At 46.8% G+C, this 11,113-nt stretch overlaps 1 protein-coding gene across 1 annotated transcript in view; it reads right to left on the bottom strand.

Moving 5' to 3' along the window:
• Positions 1-1,768: 1,768 nt before the first annotated feature.
• The window catches only part of EEPD1 (endonuclease/exonuclease/phosphatase family domain containing 1), a 56,193-nt gene continuing 46,848 nt past the window's right edge, over positions 1,769-11,113 (bottom strand). The window contains exons 3-7 of the mRNA XM_030500541.1: positions 9,358-9,468; positions 6,825-6,959; positions 5,453-5,579; positions 2,321-2,515; positions 1,769-2,220 (exon numbers count right to left, since the gene is read on the bottom strand). Coding sequence (XP_030356401.1) covers positions 2,021-2,220; positions 2,321-2,515; positions 5,453-5,579; positions 6,825-6,959; positions 9,358-9,468 — 768 coding nt within the window. The 3' untranslated portion in view covers positions 1,769-2,020. The remainder of the gene's footprint in view (positions 2,221-2,320; positions 2,516-5,452; positions 5,580-6,824; positions 6,960-9,357; positions 9,469-11,113) is intronic.

Here is an 11,113-nt window from a genome sequence, read left to right as displayed (position 1 = left end):
TCCCCACACCTCCCACATGGGTTATGAAAGTGGCTCTGCTCATTCCCCCCACCATCAGCCCATGCTAATTGGCAGCTCGTCAGCCAAAGACCCCTCCTGCAGCAGTGAGTACTGCTGCTTGCAGACCATCACCCTGCATTTATTTACACCTGCAGCAGATTAAATCTGATCTGCACCTTCTGAGTTTTGTTTTTCTAGAGCTGTCAAGTCATTTCAGCCTTCAAACATACATATGTAAGGGAAAAGGACAAAGCAGCAGCAAGGACCCAGAATGAAAGCTGGAGCTAAGCTCTCTCGATGGCTTCTTTAATGACCAGGGACAAATGCCTGCACCTCCCATTTTCAACAGGGAATGCTGAGCAAGTAATTTGGTCTGACAACTCTGAGTCATTCACTTAACCTCTTGAAACGTCAGTGACACCTCCCTCAGTGTCAGGGTCACACCCAGACTATTTCACCTTCATCCAGGCTTAGTTTTGTGTACAGTCTGTTTGCAATCTTCAACTGTGTGTGTTTGCATGTGAATTTATGCAGTCCGTGGTGCCTGAAATGAAACAGTAGTTTAGAAAGTCAAAAGTCAAGAAAATGCTGCAAGAATATGATACTGTTTTGCTCCAAACCCCTCAGTTACATCTCCTTTGGTGTGGCAGTGCTCCCAAGAGTACTTTTCCCTTTGTAGTCCAATGAGTTGTGCCCCAGAGCTTTCCTCTCTGCTCAGCAGCATCATGTGTAGCCATCTGCAGCCCGGAGCAGAAGGCACTGGGCTAGTGGGCAGCTCAGCATGTCTCACACTCAACCTATTTCTTTTGCAGGTGCTGAATTGCTTTTTCCACTCCTTATATTTTTCCCTTCATAGGTCACTGCTTATTGATTGCTACTATTGAAAACTCTTACGAAGGTGGCAGATGTAATGCTCCATCGCCGCTGCTGCCGTGGCAGCTTGCTGACTGCAGTCCTCCCCACCCAGGGCATGCACAGCAACAAACCTCCTTAGAAGCAGACCCCATCCCCGCCATGTGCACAGTGACCATATTCAGACTCCCCGTTGCGGTGCCTGGACTTACACAGCAATGAAGCTCAGGAGAGTGATGATCCAGAGGAAGAAATTGAACCCCCCTGAAACAATCGATGGGCAAAGGTTGGTACAACATGTGCATCAGCCTTTGCAGCGACCACGTGAATGTGAGCTTATCTATAGACCTCCCACCAACGTACCACCTATTTGTGCCCAGTGCAGAGCCCTGCTCAGAACACACTGGGCAAAGACTCAGGGTTACATCTCCTCCCTGATGCCAGTTGCAGGGCCAGAGGAGAAGGAACAGAGATGCTCTCCACTGGAGAAGTGCATTAGGTTCTGTATAGGGACAAGTCAGTGGTTTCCCAGCTCCTGAATGCTGGCTGGTGCACACCAAAGCCAAGCTCCTGGAAGCCCTTCTGGGGCAAAATGCAGCCTGCCAGGAGCGTAAGGAGAAAGGAAGGGAAGGAGGAGAGGTGCCCACATCCACATGGGGCTGTGTTGGAATGGGGCCTCTCCAGGCTGAGCCAGAGGGACCGCTCAGGCCTCATATCAGGTCACATAGGGACCAGCTCCGGCAGCTTTTGCAAGTGCTGAATGGCATTTGCAACGTGCCAAGAATTTCCACGTGTCTCTCTTCCTGGGGCTTTTTTTACTCCCTCATATTACAAGGAGGCAAAGGAAAACAACCATCATTTCCCTCCTCGCCCTCACTACAAAGCCCCGCTCGGCTGCACTTCAGCAGAGACCCCGTACAGTATTAAAAGTACACTTTATTTCCTGTACAATTCTCATCCAGATCTCCAGGCGTGGGAAATGTCCTCTGTGTCCCCACAAAACGCTGCCATGAGACACCTCACAACTGTCCAGGAGAGGCACGAAGGCCTGACCACCAAAATCAAGTGCTGATGCTCTCTAGGCACGGGGAGGAGAGCGGGAAGGAGGGAGAAGGGGAGGCAGCCTCCGACTGCTCCCCGGGGAGCAGAAGACACCCTCAAGTTCACGTCATCGTTCATGCTTAGCATGGGAGTCGTTGCGTTCCACCGTCACCCCGTTCCCGTTCCGCGTCACCTCCTTCCTGCTCCAGTCCTTTTCCAGGTAGAACTCAGCGAGCACGGGGCAGTGGTCCGAGGCCACCCCACCCCAGGACCAGTTATCAGGGATCCATGGGTTTGTGAGACCTTCGCGCACGACAGCCCAGTGGCCTGCATGGAAAAGAATCACAGAGACAAAGGTATTGCCCACGTTTGACACGTGCCACTAACTAAAGGCTACACCTAAGACCTCCCTAAGAAGCAACTCTACCTGTGAAAAGCTTTTTCAAGCTCCGGCTGATCCAGATGTTATCCAGTGACTTGGATCCTTGTGGGTTCTTTGTGCTGATGTTAGTGAAGGTGCTGGAAGGGACCAGGTGATGGAACTTCTCCTTCCTCAGTATGTCGTGGTCGCTTGTGTCTGGGGCCTGGTTAAAATCTCCCAGGATGATCACGTCTTTTTCTCCTACAAAACAGGAAAAGCAGAGGTGAATGGGAGGAATGGACATCCATTGCTTAAGTATAAGGGGGAGGGAGGATAAATGGGAGGAGGAAATATACAAATACTGAGTAGCAAAGCTGATTTTACTCTGAACTCCTGAAGGAAATGCTGTTTAAAGGCTTTTTCGCTGCCTATTTACTCATGACCATTCCCGTCATGACAATAAGAAACAGCTAGTACACATTTCATGCTTGTTTTTAAACACCATCTCTTTTATATTGGCATCCTTTGCTCGCTATCCACTGACAGTGACAAACTCAAAGATAAGCAGTTCTGGTCTTAGATGGTTTCAGAGCTCTGTGTCTTTGTAAGCTTATTTCTTTTAACTTCTTGTGACATTTCTCCAGAGTGCTGGGGGCTGATCAGAGCTGTCACAGCTCGGTACTGCACAAACGCACCTAAAATCACCCCAAAACTGACTTCAGAGAAGAGAACTATGAGAGTCTGGAAGCTTCTTCCCTCCTGGTGCTGACGTGTGGGAGATGGGGATGGGCAGGCGGATTGCTCTGCCATTCCTGGCTCTAAGGATAAACCTCCTCGCCTGGGGCTGTTGCTGTAGAAGTAGCCAGGAGAGGGAGCGCAAGTTCAACAACAAAACCTATTCCGCTCCTGCTTTGCGCTGTGTGACAGATGAATTGAAAGGCTGGAGAGCAGCGAGCTTGACAGCGCTTGACTTCCGAACCCAAGTACTTCAAAACATGCTGCTTGCTAAGATGCAATGAAAAGAGAGCGAAACTATTTGTGGCTTCTCTGCCCTTTGCAAGTCACAAATCATACTGGAAATGACATGAGGTTTAACTATTATTTTGCTGCCAAGGTCCCTCCCGCAGATTATACCGTCCCACAAGGACCCAGAGCATCCATCTAGTGGGACGTGGTGGCATGCTTCTCCAGATGTGATTGTACATTGGCTGCTAAGAGGATCCCTACCTCCTCTCAGAAGTCTTATAACCCTAGTGCCCGATGCATGAGTAACCCATTGAATTAGGGTTCAATTAGGCCAAGCTGGATGGGAGAACACCCTGGTCCCTGGCTCCAAGCACTAGCTGCACATCTGGAATAGCATCTGTGTGCTGCGCGCACTGAAGACAAACTGATGCTAGAAAGAGTTAGCTATGAGTAACCAACAGCCACCACATCTCTCCAGTACTGATGAAAGGAAAGAAATAGGTGGAAAAAGGAACTAGGACTCACTAGTCTGATGGGAGAAATATGGGGACACTAGTGTTCTACATTACAGGAGGCTGTGGACAGTAACCAGACGCCCTTAGATGCTCCCATGCCTCTTCATAAGAATGAAAGATAACAGAGTAGGCAACCGTTAGCAAATTTACTGCAGTACCCACAGATAAATCAGTTCTTATTACCCATATTTTATGGATTGACTTGGAAGAAACTGAAGGATGATGGTAATTTTAAGCACGGCATTCATTTTGGCAGGGTAATGCAGTACTTCAAAGTAACACGCGTGCACTACCGTTTGTTTAGGAAACAAGACCTGCATCCCACAGGTTTGGAGGAATCAGGATCTCATTTGTGAAAGACTAGGCCAGGAACAAGCAACGTGCCTGCCACAGGAAAGCAAAAACATGAACGAGAAAGAAGCTCTTACGCCAACAGTCTAAATTTAGATGCAGTGGAAATGCAACTCGGTTGACTTCAGAAGAGCTACACATTTATGTGTCTCAGTTCAGCCTCTGGGGATTAAACAAATGATCCCTTTGTTTACCTTCATCCTTTCCAACTTCAAGGTACGTGGACAAATACTTGAATCAGGAGCACTTAAAAATAGCTCTGGCTGACTTCTTGCAGCTCAAAAGAGGAAGAAAAATAGCACACACATAAAACTACAAACACCTCTTGTGTTCTACATGAGGGATATTAATGCTTCCAAGTGACCAACCTTGCTAAACTGGTCCAAGCTGAAAGTCGTCATGCACAGAACCTTGTAACCCTCTTGCATCTTTGTCAAGCAGCAAACGAAGGGCTAGGTTTTTCTATGCCTATAACAAGATCAGCAACATTCAGAACCTGAAACGTGCTGTTCTGCTTCAGAGGAAATTGAATTTCATTTGAAAGCTTCCAAGTAAGAAGCGAATTCTCAGAAATGAGGTAAAGAAATGCAGCTGCCTCGTATGTTGCTCATGTTCAGATCTAAACTCTAGTGCCCCTCATCTTGCTGTAAAACTGGAGCAGCTGATTATTTACTATGAACAACATTACACTGCATATTAGACCCAGTCACCAAAGCAGGATTTGGTCTCTTTTTTTCCATTAGCATTGAGTTTTCCAAAACACTTCCAGTTATCCAAAAAGTAAACATATAGGACCTATTTCTTTTGGGGGAAAAAAGCCATTAAGCTTTGTTCTGATATCAGGTGTGTCGTTTCCACAAAGCACTTAAAATAGCATCTTATCCCTGGTATCTTTTCTTCTTTTTTAGCTGAACCTGCTCTTAAACGAGCATCGAATCAGAAGGAATTGCATTTGAAAAGATGCTCTCAAAGCCAGTAGGATCCCCTGTGCTGTTTGTGTTAATGAGGAAAGACTTCAAGACAATGAGGAAAAGAAAAGCACATTTGCCACACTGTGCATCATTCAAACACATGTACCAGTAAGGACAACTCTGAGGCTGATGAGGATCATAGAATCACAGACTGGTTTGGGTTGGAAAGGACCTTAAGATCACCCAGTTCCAACCCCCTGGGTTGGAACATGGGCAGGGACAGCTCAGACTAGACCATGTCAGCCAAGGCTCTGTCCAACCTGGCCTTGAACACCGCCAGGGATGTTTGTGAAACTCACACTGAGACAGGTTTTACTTTATGTATTTAAATCCCTTTTGATGAGATAAACCATCAGCGTGCTTGCGAGAACTGGCGGGACAGAACCCTGCCCTACCTTTCAGTGTCTCCTGCAGAGTCTGTGCAAAGGCTGCCAGTTTGTGGCTGTCGTGGTTCTTCCCGGTATTCTCGCCCACCGACAAGGCCAGGTGAAGGTTAACCACTGTTAGATCATTCATCCCAACCTGGGGGAGGAAGGAAGGAGGAGAAATCAATGCCATGTGCTCAGGGCACAAAAGGTCTCAAAGCCAAACTATGCGCCTGTTCCCAGTGCTTTTGGGTGACTAGGACTCGCTTAGCTATGTGTGTGGTGCGGTTTGGTTTGTCTTGGTCTTAGGAGGATGAGGGGGAAGGCGTTTTGCAGCTTTGTCTGCACTAACCTGATACCCTCCCAGGTCCAGAGAAACTGGTTTGCATAAGCAAACAGCTTCTTTCCACCACGGCTGCAGAAAGAAGCCAGCTGCTTATGGAAATCAGTTTATGCAAAACCAGTTGTTAATAAGCTACAAATAATGTTGTGGTCATTACATGGGCTAATTACTACTCGTGATTAGCCCTGGTCTGTCCACAGAGACTAACCAAGAAACTTAATGTACCTTGAAAGGAGCTGTTGGCTCCATGCAATCTTCTGCTTACCTTCTGGGATTGACCTGGCATGAGTAATACTTACTCCTAATATTGACCTATTAACATCATTAATTAATATTAATAATTTATTTACTAATAATTAGTTTACTAATGCTCCTCTCAAAGCATTACCAGAGATGTCAAGTTCCCCAAACTGGACCCCTCCATAACAGCCTGTGTGGAGATGGTCTCTCTCTGCTTGGATATTCACTCGAGCATATAGAATCATGGAATCACAGACTGTTGGGTTGAAAGGGTCTGTAAAGCTCATCCAGTTCCAACCACGGGCAGGGACACCTTCCACTAGAGCAGGTTGCCTTGAACACTGCCAGGGATGGGGCAGCCACAGCTTCTCTGGGCACCCTGTGCCAGCGCCTCAGCACCCTCATAGCAAAGAAATTCTGCCTAATATTTAACCTAAATGTACTCTTTTTCAGCTTAAATCCAGAGCATATGTACGAGAACAATTTCCCAAATGCACAATGTTCTTTTTGATGGGCTCAGCCTAGTGAAACAGCTTTAAAATGGAAACTCTGCAGTATGCCAGCAACATAAGCCGGAGTCTCTCAGGAGCACTGTGCTTTCTGTACTTATATATCTATATCTATATATCTATATCTATCTCCTTTCTGCCTACACTTACCCCTCTCCACCTTTCTATAACCAAGCCATGAGACAGTGCTGAAATGATGAGCTAGAGCCTCACGCAGGTTTCTACCTGTTAGAAGACTGTGTCTCCTTCCACCTTTCCCCAATTTTTTAACCAATGCTAAACAAGGGTCCTTTGCCACAACAGCAGTTACCTTGAAATGTGCAAGATAAGGGTGAGGATACGAGTGCTTCCCATTGCCATTAGTCTGTGGACCCTCCTGAGATGAGGCATCTTTCAGTTCGATGCCAGCTGTAGTATCCCAGAGGAAGCCAGAATATTCAACTCCCTGGAATTACAAACAAAAAGAGAGTGACAAAAGCCAGTAGTAAGAAGGCAAAACCAAATTGTTTGTCTAACCCTGAGCTCAGTGCCTCATGGTCTCACTGGGTGTCTGCTGGGGCTTTGGAAGATGATGCTGCATGCAGTTGTTCCTTCTCCCCATGCCATATGCCATCTCACAGGCTTCTGTCACCCAAGAACTAAAAGAATCCAGGCTCCTTCAGCCCCCGGTGTGTAATCTGGTCTATTCCTCTCAGCTCTGTCAATCTGCTCTGTCTCTTTTCCAGCTTGAATGTTTCCTGCTCAGCTCTCCAGTCCTTTCAGCTCTCTTTCTACCATCCTGCATGGGGTTTTGTTTTTGGTAACTTCAGGATGTGCAATTGGCATCGCACCCTGGTTACACCAGCAGCAGTATCTAAAGCAAAGCCTGTCAGCCTCTCCTCCCATCACCCTGACACCATCTTCCTTGGTATCATTCAAACCCACTTCCCCCAGTTAATCACAGTTAAATCCAGTACAAAGAGGATTGTTTTCCATTTCAGCTGCAATAAACAAGTGTTATCTGCACTGCTGACTCCCCATGGGCCTTGAAAGAAAGTCTTAATGTGGCTGAAATCCTTTGGTAGCTACTTTAGACAACTCACCTTTAAAACACTGACAAAATTATTCCACGAGTCAGAAGTCTAAGGTCTGAAAACTGCTATAGGAAAAGATGTGGAAGAATAAATCTGCTGCCAATTGCTCTTTGCTATTTCCTGGCTCCAGATTTCACATCAACGTGGTGGTCAAAGTCAGTCCTTGGCTGAAGGCATGTGGAAGCATGAGCACCATCCACCACTTTGCATTATTAAACCCTATAAAGTGTCTTGGGATCAGCCTTGTACTCAGGGTTACACTATTACTTCACTGCATCGCATTCATGTACAGAGCGTTCCAACCTGAGGGACTCATTAACTAATCCAAGGGGTAGAAGAGACTTTCTCTTAGTGGAACAAGCCACAGCTCCAGCACAGCCAGATTTCTGTTAAAACAGCTAAAAGGAAGAGCCAGTGGATAACATTTCTATTGTTCGCTTGGCCACAGACTGCTCCCACAATTTGTTCTTACATCCCTACCAGTAAAACAAGGTAGATGATGGGTTTTATTCAGTCAGCCCATAGTCAAAACTTTCCTTGTTATCTTTGGAAATAGAGCTCAAGAAAGAACTAGCTGAAGAGTCTGGATTTCACATAGAACTGTGAGACAATTACTAACAGTTCTTGGAAAAAAGAAAAAGCAGAGGGAACAACTTTGACAACTGTGCAAAAGCTTTTAAATGCAGTGTTTTAATAACCTGGCCTACCAAGAGATCCCAAAGGAAAACTCCAGCCAGGAATACAAATGTGCTGAAGGGAATCTGCACTCTGCATCGGAATGAAGTGTGAATTGCGGTAAACCTTGGACACATTCAGACCCTCCATGCCTTCCTAGCGGTAGGTAGAGCTCAATCCTTGTGCTGCTCAGGTGGTGGGTTTTGGTTAGGGTTTTGTGTGGGGTTTTTCTCCCCTCATTTTTGGGTTTTACTCAGAAAGGCAGTGAAGGGAAGTGCACCTCCCAAAACATCAGTCCAAAACCAGTGAACAGTGGTGCAACCTGATTTGGAAAAGCCAAACTAAGGAAACGTGTATTCAAAGCAGCATGATTATGGGACACAACTGCAGCCACACATTTAATAACGCCAGTGCTCAGAACAGATGAAGACAACCCCATGTACTGCTGAGTTATGTGACAGGTCTTGGTTCCTGCTTCCACCCCACAACAACATCCACACTGCAATAACTGCATCATGAGAATGAACCCATTCAGCAGCAACAGGGGGACCTTGCTCTGAGAACTGATTAGCATCCTTAAAGAAAGAAAAAGAGATTTTTCCCTTGGGAGAGACTGCTTTTGGGCACCGTTAGTGGTGTCCAGCCCAGTGTAGCTATACCTTGAACACTGTCACGAGTAGCAGGTGTAGGTGTCACCACCTTATAAATGAGTACCTCATTGCAGTACATATATATATTCCCACAGCAGAACATGCTGCAGGGAGAAGCACAGTGCAGCCTGCCAGGGGCAAAACCAAGGACTCTTTCCTTGTCCTATTGTGTAGCCTTTCTTCTCCATTTCTGCACCATTTTTACCCACCGTACCTCCCCCCAACACACACCCCTTCCTCCTTACAAGTGTGCCACAGGTTGAGGAAAACAATTCCTCCACAAGGGCAAATTGAAAGCTCTAGGAAGAGCCGGCTTAAAACACAAGAGGCGCGAACCTCGCCAAAACAGATTTGCACAATGTTTTGCCTTAAACATCCAAAATATGTCCTTGGTTAGAGGGGAAAAAGGAGCAAAGGCAAAGTTCAGACTTGGGGATTAATGTACCTTGTGTAGCTGGCCTGAGGGCTTTTCGGAAACAACACCCTTCCAACATCCTCTAGGGCCCTTCCACTTGCGGATGTTTGGCAGCGTCGGCTGGTTCAGCTCCATACAAAACTGGAGAGAGGAAAGGGAAAAGGGAAAAAATCAAAGAGATCAGCTTTGTAGGGCTCGAAAAGAAACCTGCAAAATAAGGCATGGGTAAGACATGGACAGGCTGTGCTCCCTGCCCTCCCTGAAGGCTCGTGAAGGAGGTGGGACACATCCCAGGCTGATTCACCCCCATGGACACGATGTGGAGATAAATAAAACTGAAAATAACTCGATGCAAATGGAACGTTTCTCCCTTACACCCTTTTTTATCCCCCTCCAAAGCTCCTTGTTTGGCTGGAATGGGGTTTCCTCTGTGCCACCTCCGGAGATGCTGACTGGACCGTATCCCACCCCTCGAGGGGCTTCACGAATGGCTGCTGAACCCTCCCCAGGGCAGGAAGCCCCCATAGTGTGGCTGGCTCCACTCCAACACTAAGGCTGCCAGCACAACACAAGAGGAAGGGTGTTGGCCAAGCTCAATAGCTGGCATTTGGGAGATTTTACACCAGAAATGACATATTGAGACTCCCCGTGCGTGAAGGAATCTGCTTGTACGCAGATCCAGCAGATCCTTCTGATCTCCCCAGTGTTCATCTTCCTGGACGCTGCTGTACAGCCACAGCACTTGGACACCTTTACGTGTTCAAACACATGGTCGGAGCTATAGGAGCTGTGTCCTAATGCCCAACAGATCAGGGACAGGGATCTGTTGGGAAAAGGACACCAGGGAAAGACCCCAGGTCCTTTTGATAGAAGATTGAAGTAATATCCAGAACGTCCCTCCAAATTTAAAGGAGAAGGATTTCCAAGGCAAACAATAACCTCCCGTCCACAGTGACTCTTTGCAGTGGTAGATGCCAAACACAGTTCAAAGAGCTACATTGATGAATTACGCAGATGTGTTTCCTATGTGGGTACCAGCAAAACGGTGGGACAGCCATTCTCAACTTTATTTTATCTTTTGATTCAAAAATGAAATTAACCCCCTGTTCTCTCACTAACTGCCTTGTCTGCAAGTTCAGCATCCCAGAGGCTAAAGCTGTAAGGACTGACTTCTGAGGTACATGCAACCCAGCAACCCTTTTTTGCCTCGGAAGGCTGAGGGTCATTTTGGTCACACACCTAAAGCAAAAATGCTTGGCACACATTTTAAGAGAGTCTTCTGAAATGCAGACATTGGCTGCGGCTTCTTATTCAAGGTGCCACATTAACACAGAACCACAGAATGGTTTGGATTGAAGGGACCTTAAAGCTCATCCAGTTCCAACCCCCTGCCACGGGCAGGGACACCTTCCACTAGAGCAGGTTGCTCCAAGCCCCTGTGTCCAACCTGGCCTTGAACACTGCCAGGGATGGGGCAGCCACAGCTTCTCTGGGCACCCTGTGCCAGCGCCTCACCACCCTCACATTCTTCCTCATATCTAATCTAAATCTAACCTCTGCCAGCTTAAAGACGTTTCCTCTTGTCTTATCACCCTTGTAAAAAACATATGGCGTTATTGTCTGTTATATAGCACCAGGCAGGAAAAGTTGATATTAGAAGTTCAACTGTAACTCAAGAAAAGACTTGACTTATCCCTGGGTTGCAGCTGCCTAGAAAGTCCAACCAGCACAAAGTATACGACAGGGCTGAATAAACCCTACAGAAACCATTACCAGTTTGAACATT

The sequence above is a fragment of the Strigops habroptila genome, chromosome 1 (genome assembly GCF_004027225.2).
Source record: "Strigops habroptila isolate Jane chromosome 1, bStrHab1.2.pri, whole genome shotgun sequence".
Classification (NCBI taxonomy): Eukaryota; Metazoa; Chordata; class Aves; order Psittaciformes; family Psittacidae; genus Strigops; species Strigops habroptila.
Note: the sequence above shows the minus strand (reverse complement) of the source record. Positions and strands in the feature narration are given on the sequence as shown.